Genomic DNA, 26506 nt, shown 5'->3' with positions numbered 1-26506 from the left:
TTTGACCTTTCTCTCCTCCAATCCCAGAGCCCCAATCCCTCGTTGACCTTCTGTGTGAAGACTCATGACAGACTCTACTACATGGTGGCCCCTGCCCCGGAGGCCATGAGGATATGGATGGACGTTATAGTAACCGGAGCCGAGGGCTACACACAGTTCATGAACTAATAGGGGAGACTTGCGTATGTTGACATAAGGAGACTGTTTCGGCAGGAACACTTCAATAGATTCAGGCCTTTCCTTCTAGCGCCTCTCCCAATGTTGGGAAATTGCCTTTTTATTTTGTTACGTTCATTATATCTATTTTTAAATCTCACATCTCTCACTTTACAATAGACATTTTTTCTCCACTGGTTTTTCTACTTGCTTCTGCCCACTGATTAAAAAAGGGAGCCCTGGAAGAGAGAGACACACACACACTGTATATAACCAAAACGACAACTGTCAGACTTTCTGCTCAAAAGCCTTTCTATATTGCCAAATGGAGATCTTGTTTTAGTTACAGGCTCTTGTGTGAGAGCTATTTTGTGTATCAGTAAATGTCTTTGATATTTTTTTATTTTTTTTCATACACACTATATGGAATATTGCCAAATGACATAACAATAGTTTCAAACAGATGGTCGTTTTTATGGAATGTTTCAAATAGAATACGAAGGCATTTGCCCAAATCTACTTAAGTTTATCAGTGAGCGAAAGATGTAATCATTTAAGAAATGCTTAAAAGAAATTCTATTGAAAATGTTGGAGAATAAACCGAATTTAAATCAGTAAGACCATGACACAACACACCAACTCAGGAGTCCATACTTAATTTGAGTTCCCGTCACAGATGAAACTAGATCTTGATCCATCTCTGTGATCTTACTCTACTGCTGAACTAGATTCCACTGTGTCCGTCTTGTACTTTGCAACTCCTAAAGACACACACACAGTCTGTTTGCCAAGTCCTGATAACTTGATCTTATGATAACTCGACCCCTTGCGTAAACAGCCATTCCATCACTGCCAGCCTACAACACCAGGAGCTCTAGGGACTACATAAATGAGACAACAGTACATGTCATTATAATAATGTTAATCATGCTGTGCCTTGATGTGTCATAATACTCCTAGTCTGTAACTGTTGATCGTGCTGGTCTACAATCTTTGTTAACAGTATCAGAATTCAACAGACTTGCATGGGGAAGGGAGAGGGGAGTCTGACTGCTGTTTTGATGCAGCAATACACAAGTACATGTGAAGAGTAACCTCCCCTGAATTCCAAATCAAGTTCAAGCCCCCACTACATCCTATGTTCTTGTGTAGATCTGAGAGGATTGGATTGGTAAACAGGTGGTTGCTCCATACTGCTCTCTGATACTCCAGGTGGAATTGTCGCAATATAATATTGCTTACACTTATCCAATTCTTTCAGATCTCCACAAATGCACAGGAATTTTGGATTCAGGGTGCGTTTCAGCTTTAATAGAACGTCATGATCTGGTAACTTGACATAATCATTGTAAAGGACTCAGACAGGCTACATGATCACAACAACATTTATAAATCACCATCTGAATATCTTTTTAAAGAAGACTATGCTGTGATTTTGAACATGTAAACCTGAGTGTTCAGGTTTATTGAGAAGCATTGTGAAATGTAGTTATCTTTTTCTATTTATGGCTAACCTGCCTGAGATACAGTGGTACTGTAAACCATGTCACTGTCAAGTAGAGGAAAAGAGACTAGTGAGAAAAGACCTTAATATATTTTCCCGTTTATATTTTCCCCGGGTGCAACCAAATATTCAGCATTGGTCAGAGGTATATCAAAGTGTTATAAAAAATTAAACTTTTATACTGTAAAAAGATGCCTGTATGAAAATGTAATTTACTCATCATTCAACCAGTATTGTATAAAAAGCAATTTACTTGTTTTTGTCATTTCAAAAGAATGGTCAGAATACACTTCAGTTTTATGAGTTCTGTATTTATTGATACAGTATACCATACAACTGTCTACACTCCCTCAACACTGTGTAGAACATCTCACACACTCGCACCATCTTCAGACTATATTATGTTGACGGTACACTGTTTATAGGGCACTTTCATGTATGGATTATATGATTATTGTCAGATCTATTAAAACAGAAATGTTACTGTGAGTCTGTGGTTTGAAATCATAGCAACATGGTCATGGTTTTATTAAAACATGCATTTCATTTTCAGTAGATGCAGTCATGTGCATTCTCATCATCGCAGTAGAAACACTGAAATGCTACTTTTGAAATAACGATCTCACATAATCACTTTAGTAATAGCAGTTTTAGGGTTACAGTTTAAAAAAAAAACTGAATTAAAAAGGTACATTTTAAGGCCCATGTATTAAACATATTAAAAAAATTGTTAAAAACAGATCACAAGTTGGTCAATGCGGTACCATGAACTGTAAGCATCAAATATAATAAATGTAGCGGTTTTATGAAAACATGACTTCCTTGATAGGAAAGCAATTGTTTGAGACATGGTCCAGTCAGCTTGTGATTGGCTCTCTGTCTGTCACACTTCATTGATTTCATCACCTGTGAAAATGTCAAACATCAATAGAACATTCCCTGCTTGTCCTAGGATTTTACTCTATAAAACAGTGAACATACACATTTGTCATTTAGGCTAATTTCACAAACTGAAAACAAACAAAGTATGAGACATGTAGGTTTGGTTGTAGAAAGCTTGTTATGTACTTACTCTCTGCACATGGGGAGCTGTATTCACTCACAGCTTCATCACCTGAGAACAGAACAGATAATGCAGAGGTCAGGTTCTTCTGCTAACTTTACTTCCCTTTCAGTCAGTCAACATCATTAAACTCCCACTTCAGGGGTGAACCAATGGGCCCACTGGTGATGTCTTGTTTCCTTCTTTAGGGAACAAGAGTTATGTATGTAACCCAGACAGGTTTGCCAGTGCCACCAAATATCAAATATTTCAGAGAGAAATGGGTGGTTTGGAAACTGGTTAATAGAAACGTGTAGTCTCCATTAATAGACAAAAAGCAACATCCAAACAACTACTGTATATGTTGTTATTTTCAATTCATGGTGCTCTTTTTTCAAAGGACTAATATTTCTGGGACTAATATAGCCTATGGGGAACAATGTTTTCGGTGCATGAGAAGACGTTTTTACTGTCGGTGTTAGATGGAATTCTTACTTGTCTGGTAGTAGTCATACACTTTCACCACAGCTGGTTTCAGATTCCTCACAGGCACATCCTCCTCTATGGCCAGGCTGTACGTCTTAGTTTCCTTCTGCTTCAGCTGGAAGAAAAGGAAATCATACATTTGACACTGCAGTTCAATGTTATTGATTCATATAGTGTTCCTGTATAAAACATCCACTACGGTCTTACTTTGATGTTACTGTTCAAGTTAAATCCAGTGTGTGGATGCAAATGAGACCACATCCAACTAGGTTTTCTGTAACCGATAAAGACAGCAACCTGTTTAGACGCAACATTCATTATTCATGTTCCTACCCCATCTAGGTAGATTATGACATGTCCTTCCTCCAGGTCAACTCGCTTGACAGTGGGGTCATTTTTCAACTGGAAGAACAGAACACAGGTTAACATTGTCATAGACAGTAGAACTGATATGTCCAAAAAACAACCACTGGCATTGACAATACTTACAATTAGAACAGACGCCATTATCATTATTATATATCAACTAATCCTGGAGGGGATTATACTTAGGGCCAGGAGTGTTCCCCAACCTGGTAAAACTCCTGGCCCTGATTAAACTGTATATGCGTTCCCCTCAACTAATGCTCTCTTATTGACTCACAGGCCTGAGGGAGGACTTGTCCAGGACGAAGCCGGAGAGAAGCTTGACATTGATGATCACCATGTTGGTCTCCTCTCGCCGACCGTTGTACCTGTCAGTCAAACCGGGTCAGATGAAGGTAAGAAACTGTATTACCCTAAAAAGTTGCAAATATGTATAAATCGCTCCATTTCCTGGTTGCTACAGTTCTACTAGTTTGCCTAATTTATGTTTATGTGACAAAACAAGGAGTAGCACAGTATGAGTCATAATACCCATAAAACCTAGAGGTCAAACAGGGAAATGACGTTTTGATAACCGTGTAAATCTCTCCAGGATAGGTGACTTTTATCAATATGTATTCAGCTGTATTTTTCCCCAAAAAATGAAATGCTTTTTAGCTGCTAATATTGCTATCATAAAGAACTACAAATGCCATGATGATCTGGACGAGACTACCGAATCAAGGCAAAAGGTAAGAATATCTGGGTTAACTATCTAATGTTAAATGTAGTAATGAATAAATAGGCTACATTTCTTTCAATGAACAATTCTGTGAACTGTCTTGTACACATTTTTAATTGACACAATACCAGTTAGAAAAGTAGCAGATAGAGATGACGTGCAGGAGCTTGCAGGGATTTGTAGTTTTGCATGATGTCTACTTTGATGCTAATTAGCGTTTTCGCATCTGAGATAAATTGAGCTAAAAATATTGATAAGTCACTTTGTCCGAGAGAGATTTACAAGGCTATCAAAACGTCACGCCAGGTAAGCCTACACAACACACAGCCCTTATTTTAAGTGTTTCTAAAATGAACAGTCAAAAAAACGACCTGAACCATTTCCCTGCTTGACTGCTAGGTTTTCTGGGTATTATGACACATCCACTGTGGGGCTCTATGGTGTAGAGAATCATTGTACCATCTCAACCTCTTTGAAATATATTTTCAATAACAACAAATATTGTATTTTCTGCTGTTTGAAGCCGGTGTACAAAACTGAAAGTAAAAGATGCAAAAACTAAATGTAAGAATGGGAAGCATAAAAATAGTGCACATAAAAACAGATCTACCGCTTCTTAGACTTGCTGTCAATGAGAATGACAGATCTATAACTCACATTTCTATGTGAATTTGGTTGGGTTGCCCAAAAAGTTACATATTGCAGCTTTAAAGATATTGACATCTACACACTGGTGGTTCAGTCACTTTTTTCACTTGTCCTACCAGTATCAGTCAGATGCTATTTCAAGGTTAAAAGGAATACCACTGTACCTTACATCCACAGACACAATCAGAGATTTCTTGGTGCCGTCGCATTTCCCCAGTGTCTCTGTTGAGATGTTAAAAGTAGAGAAATCAGGAGGAGGGGGAATATTGTAGTGCATGGCGATCTGAAAAGAAAACCGAGACAATGACATTGAGATGCATGAAATCAACATCCACATTTCAATGTACAGTACACAGGCATTTCCGTTAATGCTGACACTCTAGGGTTGAAACGTTCGTTTTTGTGCAACAGTGTGCCCTACTGAACACAAACCAGACACTCAGTACTGCATGTAGAGAGGCAGCAAAGGGCAAATGACTGGAGCCTGACCTGCACAAACACGCAGCTCTTGCCCTGTGCCTTGATGTTGTAGTCCCCAGGGACCTCCTTCAGCTGCTCCTCCTGATAGAGCAGCCTGTTGTTCTGATTCACAGTGAACTCCATATTCAGGCCTCCGGCTGAGCTCACACTGACTGCACTTGCGCCCTCTGGACTGAAGGTGGCAGCACCGTACTTGGCCAGGGCCTGCAGCGCTACCACTGTGTCCTGGTGACAGGGGAAGAAGAGGGAGATAATGTTGCAAATACAAATCTGGATGACTACAGCTTGGGTATGGATGGAGAGAATCAATATAACAAAGCAATACAATAAGAATGTAAAATTAATCACAACAATTCAAGGAAATCCATACAATGTGTTATGAAGTAAGGCTTTAATAAAATGTCCAATATGCTACATTTCATATAAAAATAAGTATTTGGTGTGATCAATGTTGAACCATGTACTAACAGTAGGATCGACAGGCAGATGAGGTGCTAGAGTGAATGAATGTCTACCAGACCAATAAAGTACCTGTGTGGAAGCAAAGCCTCCGTAGGGGTTCTGCTGCTGGGCCAGCCAGTGGACGATGGCGGTGGAGTAGTCCAGCCCAAAGCCTGGCATGGAGGGGCCTGAGAGCAGCGCCAGCAGCACGTAGGATGTCATTTCCACCTCCAGAGAGTCCGTCTTCCGCCCAGAAGCCTCTGCTCTCTGCCAGTGACGATTGCCACCTGTGGTAATTTTCGTTGTCAGTAGAAACAGTGACTGTTTCACGGTAGTCAGACAGACAGGTAAAGACAAAGACATTTTCACAAAGAGACAAGACACATACCTGAGGTATCAGCAATCTTGTCCAGGTGGGTGATGAGCTTGGCCCTCATGTCCTGGTTTTGTGCCAGGGTGAATGTGTAGGACAGCAGGGCTGTGGTGTAGGTGTTCTCCAGCTTGTTAGACACTGCTGCCTTCAGACACACCAGACTCTTCTCCACCATGGGGTCCTGACACACCCACATATAAATACAACAGTGTTGTGTTCATTAGGCACCAGACAGAGGAACACTGATTGAAACTGTGAGGGAATACCTGGACCAATAAGAAATGCTAATTTTCAGTTGCAAAATGTCTATGGGTTTTCCACTGCGTTCCCTATTGAATACAACAAAGACCGTTTATCTGGTCTTTAATATGGGTATGAGTACTGAATAATGTTAGCAATACAAATAAATTAACAGGTGTATGCATGCACAGTACCAGTCAAATTTTGGACAAATACAAATAATACTACTAATACTACTAATACTTTCCTTTATTTTGACTATTTTCTTCATATATTTTATATTTGAGATTCTTTAAAGTAGCCACCCTTCGTCTTGAAGACAGCTTTGCACAATATTAGCATTTTCTCAACCAGCTTCACTTGGAATGCTTTTCCAACAGTCTTGAAGGAGTTCCTACACATGCTGAGCACTTGTTGGCTGCTTTCCCTTCACTCTCCGGTCCAACTCATCCCAAACCATCTCAATTAGGTTGAGGTCAGGTGATTCTGGAGGCCAGGTCATCTGATGCAGCACTCCATCCCTCTCCTTCTTGGTCAAATAGCCCTTACACAGCCTGGAGGTGCGTTGGGTCATTGTCCTGTTGAAAAATAAATGATCGTCCCACTAAGCACAAACCAGATGGGATGGCATATCACTGCAGAATGCTGTGGTAGCCATGCTGGTTAAGTGTGCCTTGAATTCTAAATAAATCACTGACAGTGTCACCAGCAAAGGACACCCACACCGCCTCCTCCATGCTTCACGGTGGGAACTACACATGCGGAGATCATCCGTTCACCTACTCTGCATCTCACAAAGACACGGCGGTTGGAACCAAGAATCTCAAATTTGGACTCATCAGACCAAAGGACAGATTTCCACCAGTCTAATGTCCATTACTCGCGTTTCTTGGCCCAAGCAAGTCTCTTCTTCTTAATGCTGCCTTTCCTGTGGCGGTCCTCATGAGAGCCAGTTTCATCATAGCGCTTGATGGTTTTTGCGACTGCACTTGAAGAAACTTACAAAGTTCTTGAATTTTGGTTGAGAGAATGCCAAGAGTGTGCAAAGCTGTCAAGGCGAAGGGTGGCTACTTTGAAGAACCTGAAAAAGTAAAAAAATAAAGAAAGAAAGGTATTAGGTGAACAATAGGTAAGTTGTAACGGGTTTCGTCCTCTTCGTCTGACGAGGAGTAGTAGGAAGGATCGGAGGACCAATGCGCAGCGTGGTAAGTGTCCATAATGATATATTTAATAAATCAAACAGAACACTGAACGAAATTACAAAAGTACAAACAACCCGAAACAGTCCCGTATGGTGAAAACACTAACACAGGATACAACCACCCACAAAACCCAAAGGAAAACAGGCTACCTAAATATGGCTCCCAATCAGAGACAACGACTGACACCTGCCTCTGATTGGGAACCATACTAGGCCAAACACAGAAATAGACAACCTAGACATACAACATAGAATGCCCACCCACATCACACCCTGACCAAACAAAACATAGAAACATACAAAGCAATCTATGGTCAGGGCGTGACATAAGTAAAGAAATAAAAAAGTAAGACAGTGAAAAATAACAGTAGCGAGACTATATACAGTAGCGAGGCTATTTACAGTAGCGAGGCTATATTCAGGCACCGGTTAGTCGGGCTAATTGAGGTATTATGTACATGAATGTATATTCAAAGTGACTATGGATATATGATAAACAGAGAGTAGCAGCAGCGTAAAAGAGGGGTTGGGGGGGGGGATGGGGGCACACAATGCAAATAGTCCAGGTAGCCATTAGATTACCTGTTCAGGAGTCTTCTGGCTTTGGGGTAAAAGCTGTTGAGAAGCCATTTTGTCCTGGACTTGGCGCTCCGGTACCGCTTGCCATGCGGTAGTAGAAGGAGAACAGCCAACACTGGGGTGGCTGGGGTCTTTGACAATTTTTATGGCCTTCCTCTGACCGCCTGGTGTAGAGGTCCTGGATGGCAGGCAGCTTAGCCCCAGTGATGTACTGGGCCGTACGCACTACCCTCTGTAATGCCTTGCGGTCGGAGGCCGAGCAGTTGCCGTACCAGGCAGTGATGCAACCAGCCAGGATGCTCTCGATGTTGCAGCTGTAGAACCTTGTGAGGATCTGAGGACCCATGCCAAATCTTTTCAGTTTCCTGAGGGGGAATAGGCTTTGTCGTGCCCTCTACACGACTGTCTTGGTGTGTTTGGACCATTCTAGTTTGTTGGTGATGTGGACACCAAGGAACTTGAAGCTCTCAACCTGCTCCACTACAGTCCGGTCAATGAGAATGGGGGCGTGCTCAGTCCTCCTTTTCCTGTATTCCACAATAATCTCCTTAGTCTTGGTTACGTTGAGGGATAGGTTGTTATTCCGGCACCACCCGGCCAGGTCTCTGACCTCCTCCCTATAGGCTGTGTCGTCGTTGTCGGTGATCAGGCCTATCACTGTTGTGTCGTCTGCAAACTTAATGATGGTGTTGGAGTCGTGCCTGGCTACGCAGTCGTGGGTGAACGGGGAGTACAGGAAGAGACTGAGCCTGAAGGGCTCCTGTGTTGAGGATTAGCGTGGCAGATTTGTTGCTACCTACCCTCACCACCTGGGGGCGGCCCGTCAGGAAGTCCAGGATCCAGTTGCAGAGGGAGGTGTTTAGTCCCAGGATCCTTAGCTTAATGATGAGCTTTGAGGGTACTATGGTGTTGAACGCTGAGCTGTAGTCAATGAATAGTATTCTCACATAGGTGTTCCTTTTGTCCAGGTGTGAAAGGGCAGTGTGGCGTGCAATAGAGATTGCATCATCTGTGGATCTGTTTGGGCGGTATGCAAATTGGAGTGGGTCTAGGGTTTTTGGGATAATGGTTTTGATGTGAGCCAATACCAGCCTTTCAAAGCACTTCATGTCTACAGACGTGAATGCTACAGGTCTGTAGTCATTTTGGCAGGTTGCCTTTGTGTACTTTGGTAACAGGGACTATGGTGGTCTGCTTGAAACATGTTGGTATTACAGACTCATGATTCCATATGTGTTATTTCATAGTTTTGATGTCTTCACTATTATTCCACAATAGTAAAAATAAAGAAAAAACATGGAATGAGTAGGTGTGTCCAAACTTTTGACTGGTAATGTATGTATATAAACTCAATATTGTATAGCTAACCTTGTGGGGACACACAATTCAGTCACATTCAAAATCCTATTTTCCCTAACCTTACCCTTCACCCAAAAACCTAACCCTAGCTCATAACTTTAGCACCTAACCCTAAAAATAGCATTTGACCTTGTGGGGACCAACAATATGTCCCCAGTTGTCCCCATAAGAAGAGTTAAACATGTCCACACACCACACACACACACACTCACACAGTGCCTGGTTCTCTCTAGACGTGACGCTTGGCATTCAAGCCGAAGAGTTCAATCTTGGTTTCATCAGACCAGAGAATCTTGTTACTCATGGTCTGAGTCTATTAGGTGTCTTTTGGCAAACTCAAAGCGGGCTGTTATGTGCCTTTACTGAAGAGTGGCTTCTGTCTGGCCACTCTACCATAATGGCCTGATTGGTGGAGTGCTGCAGAGATGGTTGTCCTTCTGGAAGGTTCTCTAATCTCCACAGAGGAAATCTTGAGCTCTGTCAGAGTGACCATCAGGTTCTTTGTCCTCCTTGACCAAGGCCCTTCTCCCCTGATTGCTTGAGTTTTGGGCGGTCAGCTCTAGGAAGAGTCTTGGTAGTTCTAAACTTCTTCCATGTAACAATGATGGAGGCCACTGTTTTCTTGAGGACCTTCAATGCAACAGAAATGTTTTGGTACTCTTCCCCAGATTCGTGCCTCGACACAATCCTGTCTCGGAGCTCTACGGACAATTCCTTCGACCTCATGGCTTGTTTTTTTCTCTGACATGCACTGTCAACTGTGGGACCTTATATAGACAGGTGTGCCTTTCCAAATCATGTCCAATCAATTGAAATTACCACAGGTGCACTCCAGTTGTAGGAACATCTCAAGGATGATCAATGGAAACAGGATGACCTGAACTCAATTTCGAGTCTCATAGCAAAGGGTCTGAATACTTATGTAAATACGTTATTTCTGTTTCTATTTTTAATAAATTAGCAAACATTTCTAGAAACCAGCTCCAGCTTTGTCATTTTGGGGTATTGTGTGTAGATTGATGACAAAAACATTCAATTGAATCCATTTAAGAATAAAGCTGTAACGCAGGGCTGTCCAACCCTCTTCCTGGAGATCTACTGTCCTGTAGGTTCAGTCCAACCCTAGTTTAGCATATCTGAATCAGCTAGTTAAGGTCTTGTTGAGCAGCTAATTAGTAGAATCAGGTGTGTTAAATTAGGGTTGGACTGAAAACCCACAGGACAGTAGATCTCCAGGAAGAGTGTTGGGCAGCCCTCCTGTAACCTAACAAAATATGGATAAAGTCAAGGGGTCTAATACTTTCCGAATGCACTGATGGATATATAGAGATGTATTTCGATCTATGAAATAGTGGAACGGCTAAGCAGAAACATCCCCTAGGTCTGTACATTTTGTGATAAAAGCACCAAATGTGGCCTTCTTGTTTATCAATATGATGAAAAAGATATGGATAAGGAAAGAGAGAAAGATCAAACGGTGATAACTCACAGTAGTGTTGCCATCCAGCTCCAGCAGTGCAGCGGTAATGTAGGCAGTGAGTGACACTTGATCCCCGACCCCTCCCTATAACACCAAAGGATGACAGTAAACTTCATACAGTACTCTCAGGTGCTACAGAGTTTCAAAGTCACTCTGATATCGGCAGATATCAGGCAAAAATCATTGCAGTGTTTAAAACAACATTTGCATTGTATGGTGCACCAAGATAAAGAACAGGCTGGGAAAACCTGTTCAGCCCCTCAGATTCAAGTGTACTGTTGTGTAGATACACAAAAGATGTCAGGCCTAGTCAGACTCCGGTAACTTTGGGGAGGTGGTGTGTTTTCAGGACAGGCTAAAACATGCTTGGGATTCTTGTTGTGCTCAGCACGTGCTTTTTTGGGGCACACGTGGGGTCCTAAGGTCCTCCTGAACAGTACATTATCCCAGGTGTCAGTGCAGGATGAATTATACAAAGTACACATATTTGATGTTACGACTAGGTATTGTTATCAAGTTACATTGCACTAAATAGAATGGGACACTTTTGCACCAGAACCTCCTGCTGAATCTCTGCCCTTAACGTCACATTTTCACATTAGGCGGTAGCTGTAAAATACCCTTCCTGCTCTTATTTCCAGCTAAGCTCTGATTCGCCTTTACCTTCATGCCGTTATGGAAGAGTTTCCCCACGGATGTGATGCAGCCATCCTTCTGCTGGTGACTGGCCAACCAGGCCTTGGCCTGGGCAATGTGGGCGGGGTCCACAAAGATGTAGGGCTTGGCCCCGCCAAAGGACTTCAGCACAAAGGAGGTGAGCCTGAGAGGACACAGGGAAGATGTTACTGGAGTTACTAAGACTAAACTCAGCAAAAAAAGAAACGTCCCTTTTTCAGGACCCTGTCTTTCAAAGATAATTCATAAAAATCCAAATAACTTCACAGATCTTCATTGTAAAGGGTTCAAACACCGTTTCCCATGCTTGTTCAATTACCATAAACAATTAATAAACATGCACCTGTGGAACGGTCGTTAAGACTAACAGCTTACAGACGGTATGCAATTAAGGCCACAGTTATGAAAACTTAGGACACTAAAGAGGCCTTTCTAATGACTCTGAAAAACACCAAAGAAAGATGCCCAGGCTCCCTGCTCATCTGCGTGAACATGCCTTAGGCATGCTGCAAGGAGGACTGCAGATGTGGCCAGGGCAATAAATTGCAATGTCAGTACTGTGAGACACCTAAGACAGCGCTACAGGGAGACAGGACGGACAGCTGATCGTCCTCGCAGTGGCAGACCACGTGTAACAACACCCACACAGGATCGGTGCATCCAAACATATCACCTGCGGGACAGGTACAGGATGGCAAAAATAACTGCCCGAATTACACCAGGAACGCACAATCCCTCCATAAGTACTCAGACTGTCCGCAAAAGGCTAAAACTAAGGGCTTGTAGGCATATGGACTAAGGGCTTGTAGGCATATTGCAAGGCAGGTCCTTCCTGCAGGCTCATCCTGACATGACCCTCCAACATGACATTGCCACCAGCCATACTGCTCGTTCTGTGCGTGATTTCCTGCAAAACAGGAATGTCAGTGTTCTGCCATGGCCAGCGAAGAGCCCGGATCTCAATCCCATTAAGCACGTCTGGGACCTGTTGGATCGGAGGGTGAGGGCTAGGGCCATTCCTCCCCAGAAATGTCCGGGAACTTGCAGGTGCCTTGGTGGAAGAGTGGGGTAACATCTCACAGCAAGAACTGGCAAATCAGGTGCAGTCCATGAGGAGGAGATGCACTGCAGTACTTATCGCAGCTGGTGGCCACATCAGATACTGACTTAATTTTGATCCCCCCCCTTTGTTCAGGGACACATTATTCCATTTCTGTTAGTCACATGTCTGTGGAACTTGTTCAATTTAGGTCTCAGTTGTTGAATCTTGTTATTGTTTACTCCATGTGTAACTCTGTGTTGTTGTCTGTTCACACTGCATTGCTTTATCTTGGCCAGGTCGCAGTTGCAAATGAGAACTTGTTCTCAACTAGCCTACCTGGTTAAATAAAGGTGAAATAAAAATAAAAAATAAAAATGTTCATACAAATATTTACACATGTTAAGTTTGCTGAAAATAAACACAGTTGACAGTGAGAGGATGTTTCTTTTTTTGCTGAATTTTGATGTGGTGAGCCTTACCTAAACTATGGATCATAGAATCTAGATAACAGTGGCTAGTAGCCATACTGTATGTGCTGAAAGCCAACCCTAACTTTGCCACGATAACAAATCGGCTTCAGCACATCCTAATATGGATTTGCGACGATCACATTCTACCTTTATTACATACTGTTAACACCCTTAAATCAAATGTCATTTTCTAGAGTGACTTAAAAAACAACACATCTAAATTGTGGAAATATCTAAGAGACGGTATTATGACTGTGTGGACTTCCAATAAACTGACCAGGTGTTTCCAGACTCATCACTCTGCCCAAAGGCACTGTAGGAGCCATCATCATGCTTGTAGTTGAGCTCTCTCTGGTAGCCTGCAACACAAATGGCCAAATGAACAAACAGACTCCTTCTAGGGACAGGTACTGTACGTGGAAGGTGCAGTTAACTGGTTTTGTGCCAAATATAGACAACATGTTGTTGCTAGTCAGAGGGGAGATGCACACAGAAATGATCAGACTACAAACTGTCAGAGACCGTGATCATCTTTGCAGAGTCCTGTTCAATCACAGCTCATTATTTAAAAAGCACAAGGCTTATTGCAAATTATCTTGTCAGATCCCATTCTATGTATTAAATTAAGCATTTGCCTTCAGAATAGATAGCAGCCTATTTACCAGGGTTGTGTCCAGTAGGGAGATTTTTTTTTTTAAATGCTATTGAGTAAAATAGGCTGTAACTGAACATGTCTGATAATAAATGCTTGTTTTTCGTTGCAACATATTTTAAACCAGTTTTGTTATGTTGTGCCTTACTGAACCAGACCCAGCTTCCTCACCACTCTCTAAGAAGCCTGTGGCCCTGGTCTGGATCTCCTTGGTGAGCTGCCTGGTGCTCTGCAGGTAGTTGAGGATGTAGATGTTGGGAGCAAACAGCACCATGTTCTGCTCTCCACAGCCATAGGGCATCTTCAACAGGCTGTCCAGGTTCTTTATGGCCCGACCCATCAGGTCGCCTGGTGAAAGAGACCAACCATTGAAGCAAGCAATCAAACATTGGTCTCTAGTTAATGGCAGTTATTTGACCTGCAGATCCCTGTTCCTTACCCTAACGTTAATCAATGCTTATCCCTATCCTCACCCATGACCTTAAGGCAATCATAGATCTGCAGGTTGAATAGTTGAATATCCACTTCCCCCGTCATGAATAGAGGGATGAAAAATCCTTGCCTACACTTCATCTGCACCAAAAGGAAAACATAACCTGAACATTTTATAAAACTTAGAATTAGGTGTGAAAACTCAGACAGAGTATTCTCACCTAGTACTGAGAGGGAGGCCTTGGCAGAGCCCTCCACAAACACCTCAGGCAGCTTCAGAGAGATGTCCTTCTCCACTGGGCCTTCTCGTGACGTGAGACAGATAAATGAGACAGACTGAGTGACTTGAAAACCGGTATAACCAATTAAAAAGTATTTAATCTAAACCAAAACAAATACACGTCAACTTAATCATCAGGGTAATTATGAGAAAGTAAAATGACTGATAGAGGTCAGGAGATTACCTGCAGGGCAGAGCAGGGCGTTGTGGCTAACCGTCTCCTGGGTTCCCTCGGCCTAATAGAGGGAAACTGACTTTTTTCAGGAAAAACAGCACCAAAATAAAAGTCTAATGATGACAACTCTAGTTCATTCGATCCTAAAATTTATATGGTAATCACTTAAAGGTTAATTAAATGTTTTTGACCTGAAAAGTAGACTGTTCAGATAAGTCTACGTCCCAGGCCGTCTGTTGTGTCAGTCCAGCTATACGACTCAATCCAAAATATATGCATTAAGTAATTCACGGATTACATTTTTCTTCAAACTTGTAAGAATATCTCCTATTTATTTGTTATGCATGGGCCGGTGTCTAACTGTATTTGACCTTAAAACACCAAACCATGCAGGGGATATAAAGTCTAATGTATTTACCCTTACCCTAGTGCTACTGAAATTTTTTTATCAATGTGGGAGAAAGAACAGTGGATTTGCTATACAGGACAAACACTCACCTCTACCAGCAGTGTTTGCACAATGGTGTCAATGCGTCCTTTCTCTGGCACCGTGGCCACTTCGTTTCCGCAGAGCTCCTCAGTCTTCAATGCCTCGGCGCTCACTTTCACACTCACCTCCCCTATAGTTCAGGCCAGGGAGACATTAACATGCAAGTCTGGACCAGTCACCCATCAGCGTGCTCCGTTTCACCTTCTCATCCTAAAGTTAAATCTAGACTTGGTTTCTTCTATCGTAAATTGCTCCTCTTTCATCCCAGCTGCCAAACTAACCTTAATTCAGATGACCATCCTACCCATGCTAGATTATCGAGACGTAATTTATAGATCGGCAGGTAAGGGTGCTCTCGAGCGGCTAGATGTTCTTTACCATTCGGCCATCAGATTTGCCACCAATGCTCCTTATAGGACACATCACTGCACTCTATACTCTTCTGTAAACTGGTCATCTCTATATACCCGTCGCAAGACCACTGGTTGTTGCTTATTTATAAAACCCTCTTAGGCTTCACTCCCCCCTATCTGAGATAACTTCTGCAGCCCTCATCCAACACCCATTCTGCCAGTCACAATCTGTTAAAGGTCCCCAAAGCACACACATCCCTGGGTCACTCGTCTTTTCAGTTTTCTGCAGTTAGCGACTTGAACGAGCTGCAACAAACACTCAAACTGGACAGTTTTATTTCAATCTCAATCATGGACACTCTTACTGACCGTTGTGGCTGCTTTGCGTGATGCATTGTTGTCTCTACCTTCTTGCCCTTTGTGCTGTTGCCTGTGCCCAACAATGTTTGTACCCTATTTTGTGCTGCTATCATGTTGTGCTCCTGCCATGTGTTGCTGCCGTGCTGTGTTGTCATTTTAGATCTCTCTTTATGTAGTGTTGTGTTGTCTCTTGTCGTGATGTGTGTGGTGTCCTATATTTTTTATATAATTTATTTTTAATCCCAGCCCCCATCCCCGCAGGAGGCCTTTTGGTAAATAAGAATTTGTTCTTAACTGACTTGCCTAGTTAAATAAAGGTTAAATAAAAACATTATTTAAAAAAGAATCCTCTAGCCTCTCCTCAGTCACTCATGTACCCTGGCTCAACTGTTCCCTCCCTCGTTCCTTCCTTCCCACCCACCCACCCTCGTTCCTTCCTTCCCACCCACCCTCATTCCTTCCTTCCCACCCACCCTCATTCCTTCCTTCCCTCCCTCCATTTCTTCGATACCCCTGAGGGAGATCTTTCTGAGCACATCAGATATCCCTCTTGACGTTAGTACAATCGATTGTCAACATTTCTTTACAGTGCTAGGATATATACAAGGAATGTATTTGAGCCATGTCTATTGGATACATAACTGAATATTCTTACATTTCAGTCTGACGAGAGCTGTGCGAAGTGAATAACGCTGTCCTTAGGCACTACAGTGGTACCACAGACGGCAAAATTCCCATCCTACCCCCTCTTTGGCCCTAACCCGTCAACATTTGCATTAATTAAGGGTCTGAATAGGTATACGCAGTTTAGTGGAGTTACCTCCATATTTATTACACCTTACAGAAGAGTTAGTGGGAAGGACCAAGGTGCAGGGAGTACATTTGGAGCCTTGTGATAGATTGACAGAGAGTAATGTATGGCTCACCCAGAGCAGTTGGGGTGAGGATCCACTTGAAGGTCCTGCTCTCTTCAGCACACAGACACAGGGTGTACTGGCAGCCTTCACATGGCCTGGCTGTGAACTGGTCCGACTCAGCTAGAATCACCTTCACCTAGGAGAAACACATGGGGTCAATCTCAAGTCTTTCCTAGATTCCATGTGTCCTCTTCTCTCGTCCTTAATGTCAGAGTGTCAGGTTGTCTACAGGGACTATCCAAATGAAGTGGGACTGGAGAGGTAAAAGAAATAGACAATACTGGGAGGGTTTACCATGATACACTTGGAGAGGTAGTTGAACACTGTGGCCTTGAGTGTGAACACCTCCCCCCGGATGACAGAGTAGGGCAGCGTCAGGCTCACAAAGAAGGGTTGGAAGGCAGTGAGGCCAGTGTTGGGAGCCAGGCCAAAACCCACTGAGGAAGTACAGAACGCCCCTGCAGCCCACTTAGTGATGGTGTCAGGGACAGTCTTCTCAACATTCACCTTTCCTGTATCTCTGGTGGTGGAAAGGGTGCAATAAAAACAAAATGTATATTACCATTTGAACACATGGTTTATGGTCAATTCAAAAAAGGTTAAATAACCCCCCCCCCCCCCTTAAAAACAACCCCTTGGACAAAAACATACCTGTATTGCCCTTTTACAAGGCATTGTCAGCTCAGCACCCCATCAAAAGGGATGTGCGTTAAACTAAATAGAAATTGGACTACAAATATGGTGTCTGTTACAGTGCTTACCCCACAGGCACCAGGTCCCAGATCCAGGTCTCAGGGAAGTATGTGCGGACGGTCTCCTTGGGCCCGTCAGAGGCTCTAGCGCCTGAGGTCTCTCGCGTCATGTAGACAACTGACAATGGAGCATCAAATTCATCTACGTATTTAAATAGGATAGATGTAAATAGAAACCAATCCTTTATTAGGTTAAGACTAGAAAGGTTTACACATTAGCGTATCATACCGTTTTCTACAATATCGTCTACAATATCGTCATCCATAGAAAAGCGTGGGTTACAGTCAAGAGGTTTTTTCACGTCGGAGTTGGTCAGGATCTTGATTCCAACTTCCTAAAATTAAAAAGTACAAAAAATTCTAAAACAGTGTCCAGAAATAAAGGCCATATCATACCGGTATTTCAGTTTAGCTAAATTATGTGGGTGATAGTTTTAAAACCCAAACATTTTTGTAGATACTGTGTACATGTCTTTCTACTTATTTCTGAAACATCACTTCACAGATTGCATTCCATTTTAATTTATTCAGTGTCTACTTCAAAAAGACCGCATTTTAGCCTGAACCTCTTACTTAAATATTAAGTACACACACACACTTTCCATATCCCACACAGACAAAAACAATAACAGCAAACTTATTTGAGACTCTTACTTTAAAGATGTTGTAAACGTCGTTTTTGTCGTTGTTGGGGCCAAACCAGAATGAGCGTTTTTTCCTATCAGGTACGGGTGTTGCTTCCAAATCCTCGGCCAGTTTAGGTGCAGGAGGAAAGGGCACCTCCATCTCCTCTTCAATGATTGGAGGAAATGGTAGGCATGGGTAGGGGTCAAAGTCTTCTACTCTGTGTGAATATCCAGACAACTTCTTAACAGGCAGCTGACTGAAGATCTGCAGAGAGAGAATATACCTCTTGTAATACTGACTAGATCATCCGCAGCATCTTGACATGGTCAGAGCGTGGTCAGGAAGTGATCAGAGGTTACAGGGTCAGTATGAGGTCAGTGCATAGGATAACACTTGGGTTAAATACATATAGCAAATACTTGATTTAGCTTGAGTGGTACAAGAGAACCAATGGAATAGTCCCAAAAGTTTAAACTTTAAGTATCAGACAGTTGCTAAAACATGGTTAGAAGAAGCTGAAAGTAAGCCGGATCCTATCTTGAAATACATGGGTGCACAAAATCAATGCCAAAGGAGGATTTGTGTGATCGTGGTTAAGCTTCAGCTTAGTGTGGTGAGTCAATGGTTAGTAAGTGGATGAGCTGTGTACTGTCCCAAATTGCACCCTACTCCTTATATAGTGCACTACTTTAGACCAAACCCCTTTGAGGCCCAAAAGTATTTCACTACATAGGGAATAGGGTGCCATTTGGGACGCCCCCATGGAGAACGTACAGACTTTAAGCTGAGCTCCTGTTCAGGCTGCAGCAGCAGCACACTCTGGTCGATGGCCCTGAGAGAACAAAGAGACCCTGGGTGGGCCTGGAGGCTCAGAGAGGTCTTCTCCCCTGGCAACTCCTGGAGGGACGAGAACTTCAGGGACACCTGGAGAGGAGAAAAGGAGAACACAGCCCAGCAAATGTTTAAATATATCTTCTGTGCATCCAGAAAGTATTCATACCCCTTGACTTACACCACAGTTTGTTGTGTTACAGCCTGAATTCAAAAATTGTTTTAATATGTTTTTCTCCCTCACCCTTCTACACACACAACAATAACAAAGTGAAAACATGTTTTAGAAATGTTCGTAAATATATTTATAATGAAATACAGAAATATCTAATTTACACAAGTATTCATCCCGAGTCAATACTTTGTATTAGCGCCTTTGGTGGCGATTACAGCTGTGAGTCTTTTGGGGTTAAGTCTAAGAGCTTTGCACACCTGGCTTGTACAATATTTTCTCATTATTCTTTAAAAAAAATGTCATCAATGATCAACAATCAACTTGACAGAGCTCAGACAGCCATTTTCAAGTCTTGCCATAGATTTTGAAGTCGATTTAAGTCAAAACTGTAACTCAAGAACATTCAATGTCGTCTTGGTAAGCAACTCCAGCATAGAATTGACCTCGCCGATGACAAGCATACCCATAACATGATGCAGCCACCACCATGCTTGAAAATGCAGTATGAAGAGTGGTACTAAGAGATGTGTTTTGGTGGATTTGCCCCAAACAAAACGCTTTGATATTCAGGACATAAAATTAATTTCTTTGCCATAATTTTTGCAGTATTACTTAAGTGCCTTGTTGCAAACAGGATGAGGACCACACAAAATGTAAAAAAACACAAAATGTGAAAAAAGTAAAGGGGTTTGAATACTTTCTGAAGGTACTGTATACTAACATATATGTCCAACACATTGGTTCATTTCAAGTACAGTAGCAAAGTGCATATTGGAACAGAGCCCACATATAATAATAGTGCTAGAGTACTGTGTAGAGGAACAGAAACAGACCCAACGATTTTGTGATGATCCAAGAGGTGCAGTTGAAGCATTTCATATCATAGTCTGATGCAAAGTCATTTTGGAAATCGATTGTAGTGCACGTTGCCCCGATATATCAATATGGCTCAGGCTCTCTGATGTGACATTTTGACATCTCATGTAGCTGGTGAAAGGTGCCTAGTGCCTACCTTGTTTTTCAGGCAGAGGTGAATGGGGAAGTCTCGACTGTCTGCTACTGCCTCCCCATCAGGCAGCATGGTATACACCACTACCTGGGCTAAAGGGGTCAGCTCAGGAATTTGCTGCAGCGAGAGCGTCAGCTCCCCTTGGTTTACTGAAATGAGACAGACAATGTGATTGAAATTAAGTCACCGTAAACCACCAGTCATCCAATACGGACGGACCTTGTGATCTGTGATTAGTCTATGAAATGTAAATATACTTTGCACTGTGCAGTAAGAACTTGTATTGAAGATATAATCTGGCTGATTGAATCCTGTCGAGACAGATTTTCATCCCATGACAGTTTAATGCCATTAGGCCTTTCAATAAGGTATATTCTCTAATCAAGTGAGGTTCTGTGAAGTCCTAAAGAAAAAATGTCAGGAAGCATTCGGGAGAATCCAAGAAAAATTTATTTACCTTTTCCTTCAATAACGGCCACAGGAAGACGGCCGTGCTGCTGAATGCTGCCTCTAGATATAACCTGGGACATAAAATAACGTTTCAGCTGCATGTAAAGTATTGTACGGTTTGCCTGATCCATTCTTAAAATCTTTCCAGACATGACAATCAAATACCAAAGTAAGTAATATATATATTCTGAAAACCACAGACAAAGTAAGTGGAAAAACAGGTTGTATTTTGAGTGAAACATCCCTTTAACCTTACCAGATAGAAAAAATCCAGGGTCTTCTGTCCCTTTATCAGCTCCTCCCCCTGGATGATGTAGCGAGCAAGAACAATACCGTCCTTTTTACAGGAGAACTTCCCTTCGCCCTGCATTATCTTCACAAAGCTCTTGCTCTTGGAATAAAACTTCCTTGCGAAATGGTTAGCGGATGTATATTCTGGTCTAAGCACACTGCGCATGTACGGATAATCCTCCTTAAACTTTTGATAACGAGCCTGGTTGAAGAAATACAGAAAATGTATGAAAAATAAACAACTGTAATACACCATGAGAAATTAATGATCTCATTCTGAACAAACATTTTCATATTTAAATAATATATCATTAAATATTTAGAGGAAAACATGAGTGAGTGACAACTGACCGACAGAGACACAGACTCAGAACTCCATAGAGAAGTGTCTAGAGAGAAAGAAGCAATGCCCTTGCTGTCTGTGGTGAGAGTCCAGTTCTCAGATGTGCCACTGTTTTGTAGGAAGAGATACACAGGCTCATTGGGAATGGGAGTAGAGTCTGGACCGGTCACTTTGATCTGAAAACACAGGACAGGATGACTGCAGATGTCCAATATACTACATGTAAACTCCCATTGCACACAACACATCAAAATCATGATTTAGATGCTACAAATGATACGTTAACATTTATCACAACTTCTTTCACAAAGATTTTCCTGAGCAATCCGTTTCCCTGCCGTGTTATTAAAAAGGCATTTGTTAATATATTTTGTCCTCACCTTCCCCTCGTATGCAATCCCTGGTTTATATGCTTGGGGCACGTCCTCAAAACTAACAGTTATGATGACATTGGTGAAGCTTGCCTTACCACTACCTTTAAGGATGACCCCTGGAGAGAACACAGGCAAGGGTCAGAGGTTAACAGTTGAGCATGTAAACACCTCTACGTTAAAGATGAAGTTCTCTCCTACCCGTTCCATATTCCTCCATCTCAGTCTCCACTTCAAAGTCATCAAACTTAGATTCATTTAGACCGAACCGGGTCACGTCAATAATTTGGGTTGCACAACCAGTTTTGTCGGTCTAGGGAGAATGAGTACAGTTTTTGTAGGTCAGCTTAGCTCCTCTATGAAAGCATGCTTCCATAAACCTCACACATTTCACCACAGTGAGTTCCATTTGTCATCAAAGGATTTAGCGTAACAAGAATAAAAAATACTTACTTTCATAAGATACAACTCACAGATATTACTAGAATCATATAACCAGTGACGTCGATTGGCATTTCTGCAAACTTTCGTCGTGACAGACCCCATCACTGGTTTTCCATAAGTGTATCTAGAAACAAAGTCACCAGAAGAATGACAATTCAATAATGGTAAATACATGTGTTGTAAAAATAGAAACAGCTGTGAACATGAGCAAGTATCAAACATGGGACAGTATCTATAAAGTATAGTCTATGCAACACACACATTAAGTCCTAATATTCTGCCCATAAAATGTCCTTGTATTAAAGCTTGTTTGTCATTATCATTATCTTGCTGGTCATTATCATCTTATTGTCTGTCATGCTCGATCGATCATCTTCGTCACTTACTTTCCACAAACTCTCAGTGTTGCTTGATTGTCCAGAATAGTTATTGTTTGGGGAAGATGGACTTTCACCTCATATTTGGGCAACACTGTAAAAAAGACATGTTGATATTACTTCTTCATTGTCTGTTGAACTACACCAAAAACAAATCACAGACCACAATTTAAATCACCATGTAATCACAATGTAAAAACAATAGAATCAGACACAAGACATCACCATATTCTTTGATGTCAAAGTTTTGGGAGGTTTGTTCTCCCTTCTCATTCCATGCAGTGATGACGTAACTTCCTTGCATTGCCTCTGCAGACATGGGGTGGGACAGGTCCAGAATTCCACTCACTGTTGACTGGTTCAACCACTGAGCAATGCGGTTGGAGTTGGGGTCCTGTACAGATTCATAATAGGTTGAAGGAAGATATTTTTGTTACAGAGGCAGGCATTGTATCAATTCATGCCTCAGTACATATTGGCAGGTAATATTTTTGATGGGAGATCCTGACATTATTATTGCTTATGTTATATATGCAGATTTGGTTTTTAGGTGCAATAGATGTGAATGAGTCTCACCTGAAGTTCCACTGTTTCATACTAGAAAAGAGAAACAAACATTCAGCATTTACATTGGGCCCCCCAATTTTTTTTTTTAACTGTATTTTTTATTACTACCCAGAATTGTTTGGTGTCAGAAATGGGTTTAAAACATTAAATACATAACTTTCCAAAACAGTTTCCACAGTACAGGCATCTACAGAGCTACAGTACAGAGCAGGCCTTGAGATCCTGTTGATTCAGATGCTCTGATCAAACAGCCGAGCTAAATGAACTCTGACCACATGTTTGCTGATCCACCCACATACACTCACCCACACTGCCCAATAAAAAATGGGACTGCAAGAGAATGAAATCATTGCTCCATCACGTCCCTTCCTTACTCAACTACAGTAAACCTCTCCCAAATGACACAGCACCTCCCTAGAATGTTCCAATGCTGACTAACACCGGCTGTCCTGTACAACCCAACTTAAAAATGCTTTGAAAGACTAACTTTATTTTTATTGAATAACACTGAGAGTAACTTACCATCTGATTGAATGACAAGAAACTAGCATCCAGCGAGACGATTCGGAACTTGACTGGAAAAGTGGTGGGAACATTTATCTATATAGCATCTGTCTATATACAGTATATTCATCATCCATTTCAGTAATGACCTTTCCTCAATATAAGTATGTATAATTATCATTCAACATTATTAACAGACGAAAAGGGTCAGTTTAGTACATTATTTGATCAATAATGAAATGTATCTAACTACCTGTCTGTCCAGGTTTGTAGACTGGTTTGTCTGTCTGGAAAATGGTGAGGAATCTTTTGGGCTTGATAAAGATCTTGGTCTTTTTACTCATCTCATCCTTCCTCCCCTTGATGCTGACATGGACAGTGGCCACACTGTCAGCCTTCACTGTGGGTACCTGTACAGCACGAAGAACAGGACAATGGATGTTTTTAGAAATTCTAATATTCTCTAGCTCCTAACCTTAGCTTGGCTCTCCTAATAGTAGTTTGAGAAGAGAGCTTTTTGTTAAAATGGTGGATAGTCATACTTCACTATGCTGAGGTTAAAATAACAGCCATTACATTTCATAGGTTGGATCATTTTGCATACAGCCTGGAAACCAAGTTGAGTTCCACACAACATGACTGAGTTACAACCAAACTATTCAGAATAAAAGACTGAAATTAATGTATGTTGTTGAATGAATGCGCATAGCTAGCTTGAGTCTAAGAATAGTGTTTTGTTTAGATAAAGAATGACCAGTACAGAAGAAGAGTCAGGAGTTTCTATCAAATGTAATCTGATATACACAGAGTATACAAAACATTAAGGACACCTTCTCTTTCCATGATAGACTGACCAGGTGAATCCAGGTGAAAGCTATGATCCCTTATTGATGTCACTTGTTAAATCCACTTCAATCAGTGTAGATGAATGGGAGGAGACAGGTTAAATAATCATTTTTAAGCCTTGAGACATGGATTGTGTATGTGCACCATTCAGAGGGAGAATTGGCAAGACAAAATATTAAGTGCCTTTGAACTGGGTATGGTAGGTGCCAGGTGCACCAGTTTGTGTAAAGAACTGCAACACTGCTGGGTTTTTCACACTCAACAGTTTCCCGTGTGTATCAAGAATGTTCCACCAACCAAAGGACGTCAAGCCAACTTGGGCCAGCATCTATGTAGAACGCTTTCGACAACAAGTAGAGTCCATGGCCCGACAAATAAAGGCTGTTCTAAGGGCAAAACATAATATAGGAAGGTCTTCTTAATGTTTGGTATACTCAGTGTATGTACAACTGGTGGGGGTTACTGTTCAACTAAAATCAATATGACGCGAGGCACAGGTTGTGTAACACCCAACACTGACGGGAAGAGACCCAATTCAAAGTGTCAGCTACTATTAAAGCTGATGGCTCCGGTCAGTGTTAGTTAAGTAAACAAATGACGTCAACATTTAACAAATTGGCTTGTTGACTGTAGTCGGGATGCTTTTGCATGTGAGAAGATAGAATAGGGCCACATTCAGTAGATCACATTGTTGTGGAACTTTGCAGTTAGAAATGTCATAGATAGAGCTGGCATGATTCCTTAATCTACATGTCAGAGAGGCATGTTGGCGCTACATAATATATTTCTATCAAAGCCTTCCACAATGTTGTAGCCTGCTGAACACAGCACAGTTGCAGCTGACCTGGAAGGAGGTGCAGCGATAGAAATCCTGTGTTACGGCTTCCTCCAGTAGAATGGTGCTGCTGCCATCCTCCATCTCCCTCGACACCTTCAATGACAGAGGCTCTGTGGCTTGGTGGACCTGAGCACAAAGTTTCTCTGTGGTCCCTCCTACCACTTTCGAGCTGACCGTCACCAGGTAAATCCTTAAAGGGGAAAGAGTCAGCATGAATGCAGCTGTGGTAATAATACTTATGTGGCAGTGTACTCAAACTGCTCCTTTGTTCCTCTTTTTGTTCCTACTGATGTTTTAACGTTGGGGACAAAGTTATCTTAATCGTCTCTAGCTATGTGCCCCACTCAGAGAGGCCAACCAATGAGAAATGGAGGACACAATTGATTTTGTTTTGGACAGTGTTAGAGGGAATACCAATGAGTTGTCTTAATGATCTGTCAACCATGTCTTGGGGATGATTAAACAGAGAGACATTGGAGGAAAGCACACCAATAGGGGGGCAGTGTCTGTCAACATCTCTCAGGTGCACATTTAAGGGCTAACTCTATTTGAATTTTCAACCCAAAATCTATAGTTCTAATTGCCAGCATGTCTCACAACATGTGAAAAGCCTCACAACATGTGAAAAGCCTCACAACATGTGAAAAGCCTCACAACATGTGAAAAGCCTCACAACATGTGAAAAGCCTCACATGCTCAGAGAGAAAGAGAGAGGTCCTGTGGCCTTACCACTATATTTTTTGTATTATTATTCACACATGGAGACAATTGCAAGCAGACATTCAGTTATATCAGTACATATAAACGATTACATTATGTAATATTAGGTTTATAACTAAAATAATTATATTGCTCAGGTGGACTATTCTACACCTGCAAGTGCAAAGTGTGCAGAATAAGGAGTAGATTTAATTATGTTGCATGCAGAAAGGCATGTAAATACAAATTGCTGATTGTGTGTTTAATCTACTACCAGCTACATCAAATGTTTTGTAGCGTACTTACGTTTTGAAGGTGCTCGATGTCACAGTTTGTACAATCACTGAGGTGATCAATACAAGGGAAAGTAAGTGGAGAGCCATGGCAATAGCTTCGGTACACAGCCGGTCTTCCTCCGCACTTCGAAATGCTCCCTTCCCTCGTCCAGATGAGATGGTCA

The 26506-nt window shown here is 41.9% G+C and overlaps 2 protein-coding genes across 23 annotated transcripts in view; one reads left to right on the top strand and one right to left on the bottom strand.

The window, feature by feature from the left end:
• Nucleotides 1-2149, top strand: part of LOC139548583 (pleckstrin homology-like domain family B member 1) — a 110648-nt gene extending 108499 nt beyond the window's left edge. For all 21 annotated transcript variants that reach the window (XM_071358342.1, XM_071358345.1, XM_071358346.1 and 18 more), the window contains one exon: nucleotides 28-2149. In XM_071358342.1, the coding sequence (XP_071214443.1) occupies nucleotides 28-168 (141 nt within the window). In that variant the 3' untranslated portion in view covers nucleotides 169-2149. The remainder of the gene's footprint in view (nucleotides 1-27) is intronic.
• Nucleotides 1951-26506, bottom strand: LOC139548587 (alpha-2-macroglobulin-like). 2 transcript variants are annotated; one of them, XM_071358368.1, is made up of 36 exons: nucleotides 26353-26506; nucleotides 25354-25537; nucleotides 23917-24073; nucleotides 23682-23734; nucleotides 23169-23189; nucleotides 22818-22986; nucleotides 22602-22686; nucleotides 22225-22339; nucleotides 21973-22084; nucleotides 21781-21890; nucleotides 21409-21576; nucleotides 21023-21259; nucleotides 20774-20837; nucleotides 20320-20465; nucleotides 19076-19225; nucleotides 18329-18565; nucleotides 17904-18009; nucleotides 17684-17816; nucleotides 17217-17442; nucleotides 16932-17058; nucleotides 15301-15422; nucleotides 14812-14863; nucleotides 14569-14652; nucleotides 14087-14263; nucleotides 13541-13622; nucleotides 11740-11896; nucleotides 11086-11160; nucleotides 6233-6398; nucleotides 5935-6131; nucleotides 5413-5628; nucleotides 5088-5206; nucleotides 3832-3922; nucleotides 3522-3590; nucleotides 3198-3303; nucleotides 2733-2774; nucleotides 1951-2566 (listed from the first exon to the last, which is right to left on the bottom strand). In XM_071358368.1, exons 1-36 carry the CDS (start codon nucleotides 26427-26429, stop codon nucleotides 2544-2546), a joined length of 4455 nt encoding a protein of 1484 aa, XP_071214469.1. In that variant the 5' UTR covers nucleotides 26430-26506; the 3' UTR covers nucleotides 1951-2543. The 2 variants fall into 2 exon arrangements, with proteins under 2 accessions (XP_071214469.1, XP_071214470.1); XM_071358369.1 differs by having other exon boundaries at nucleotides 17684-17792.

This window comes from Salvelinus alpinus, chromosome 21 (assembly GCF_045679555.1).
Source record: "Salvelinus alpinus chromosome 21, SLU_Salpinus.1, whole genome shotgun sequence".
Taxonomy (NCBI): Eukaryota; Metazoa; Chordata; class Actinopteri; order Salmoniformes; family Salmonidae; genus Salvelinus; species Salvelinus alpinus.
The sequence above is the reverse complement of the archived record's forward strand: the minus strand, read 5'-3'. Positions and strand labels throughout refer to the sequence as shown.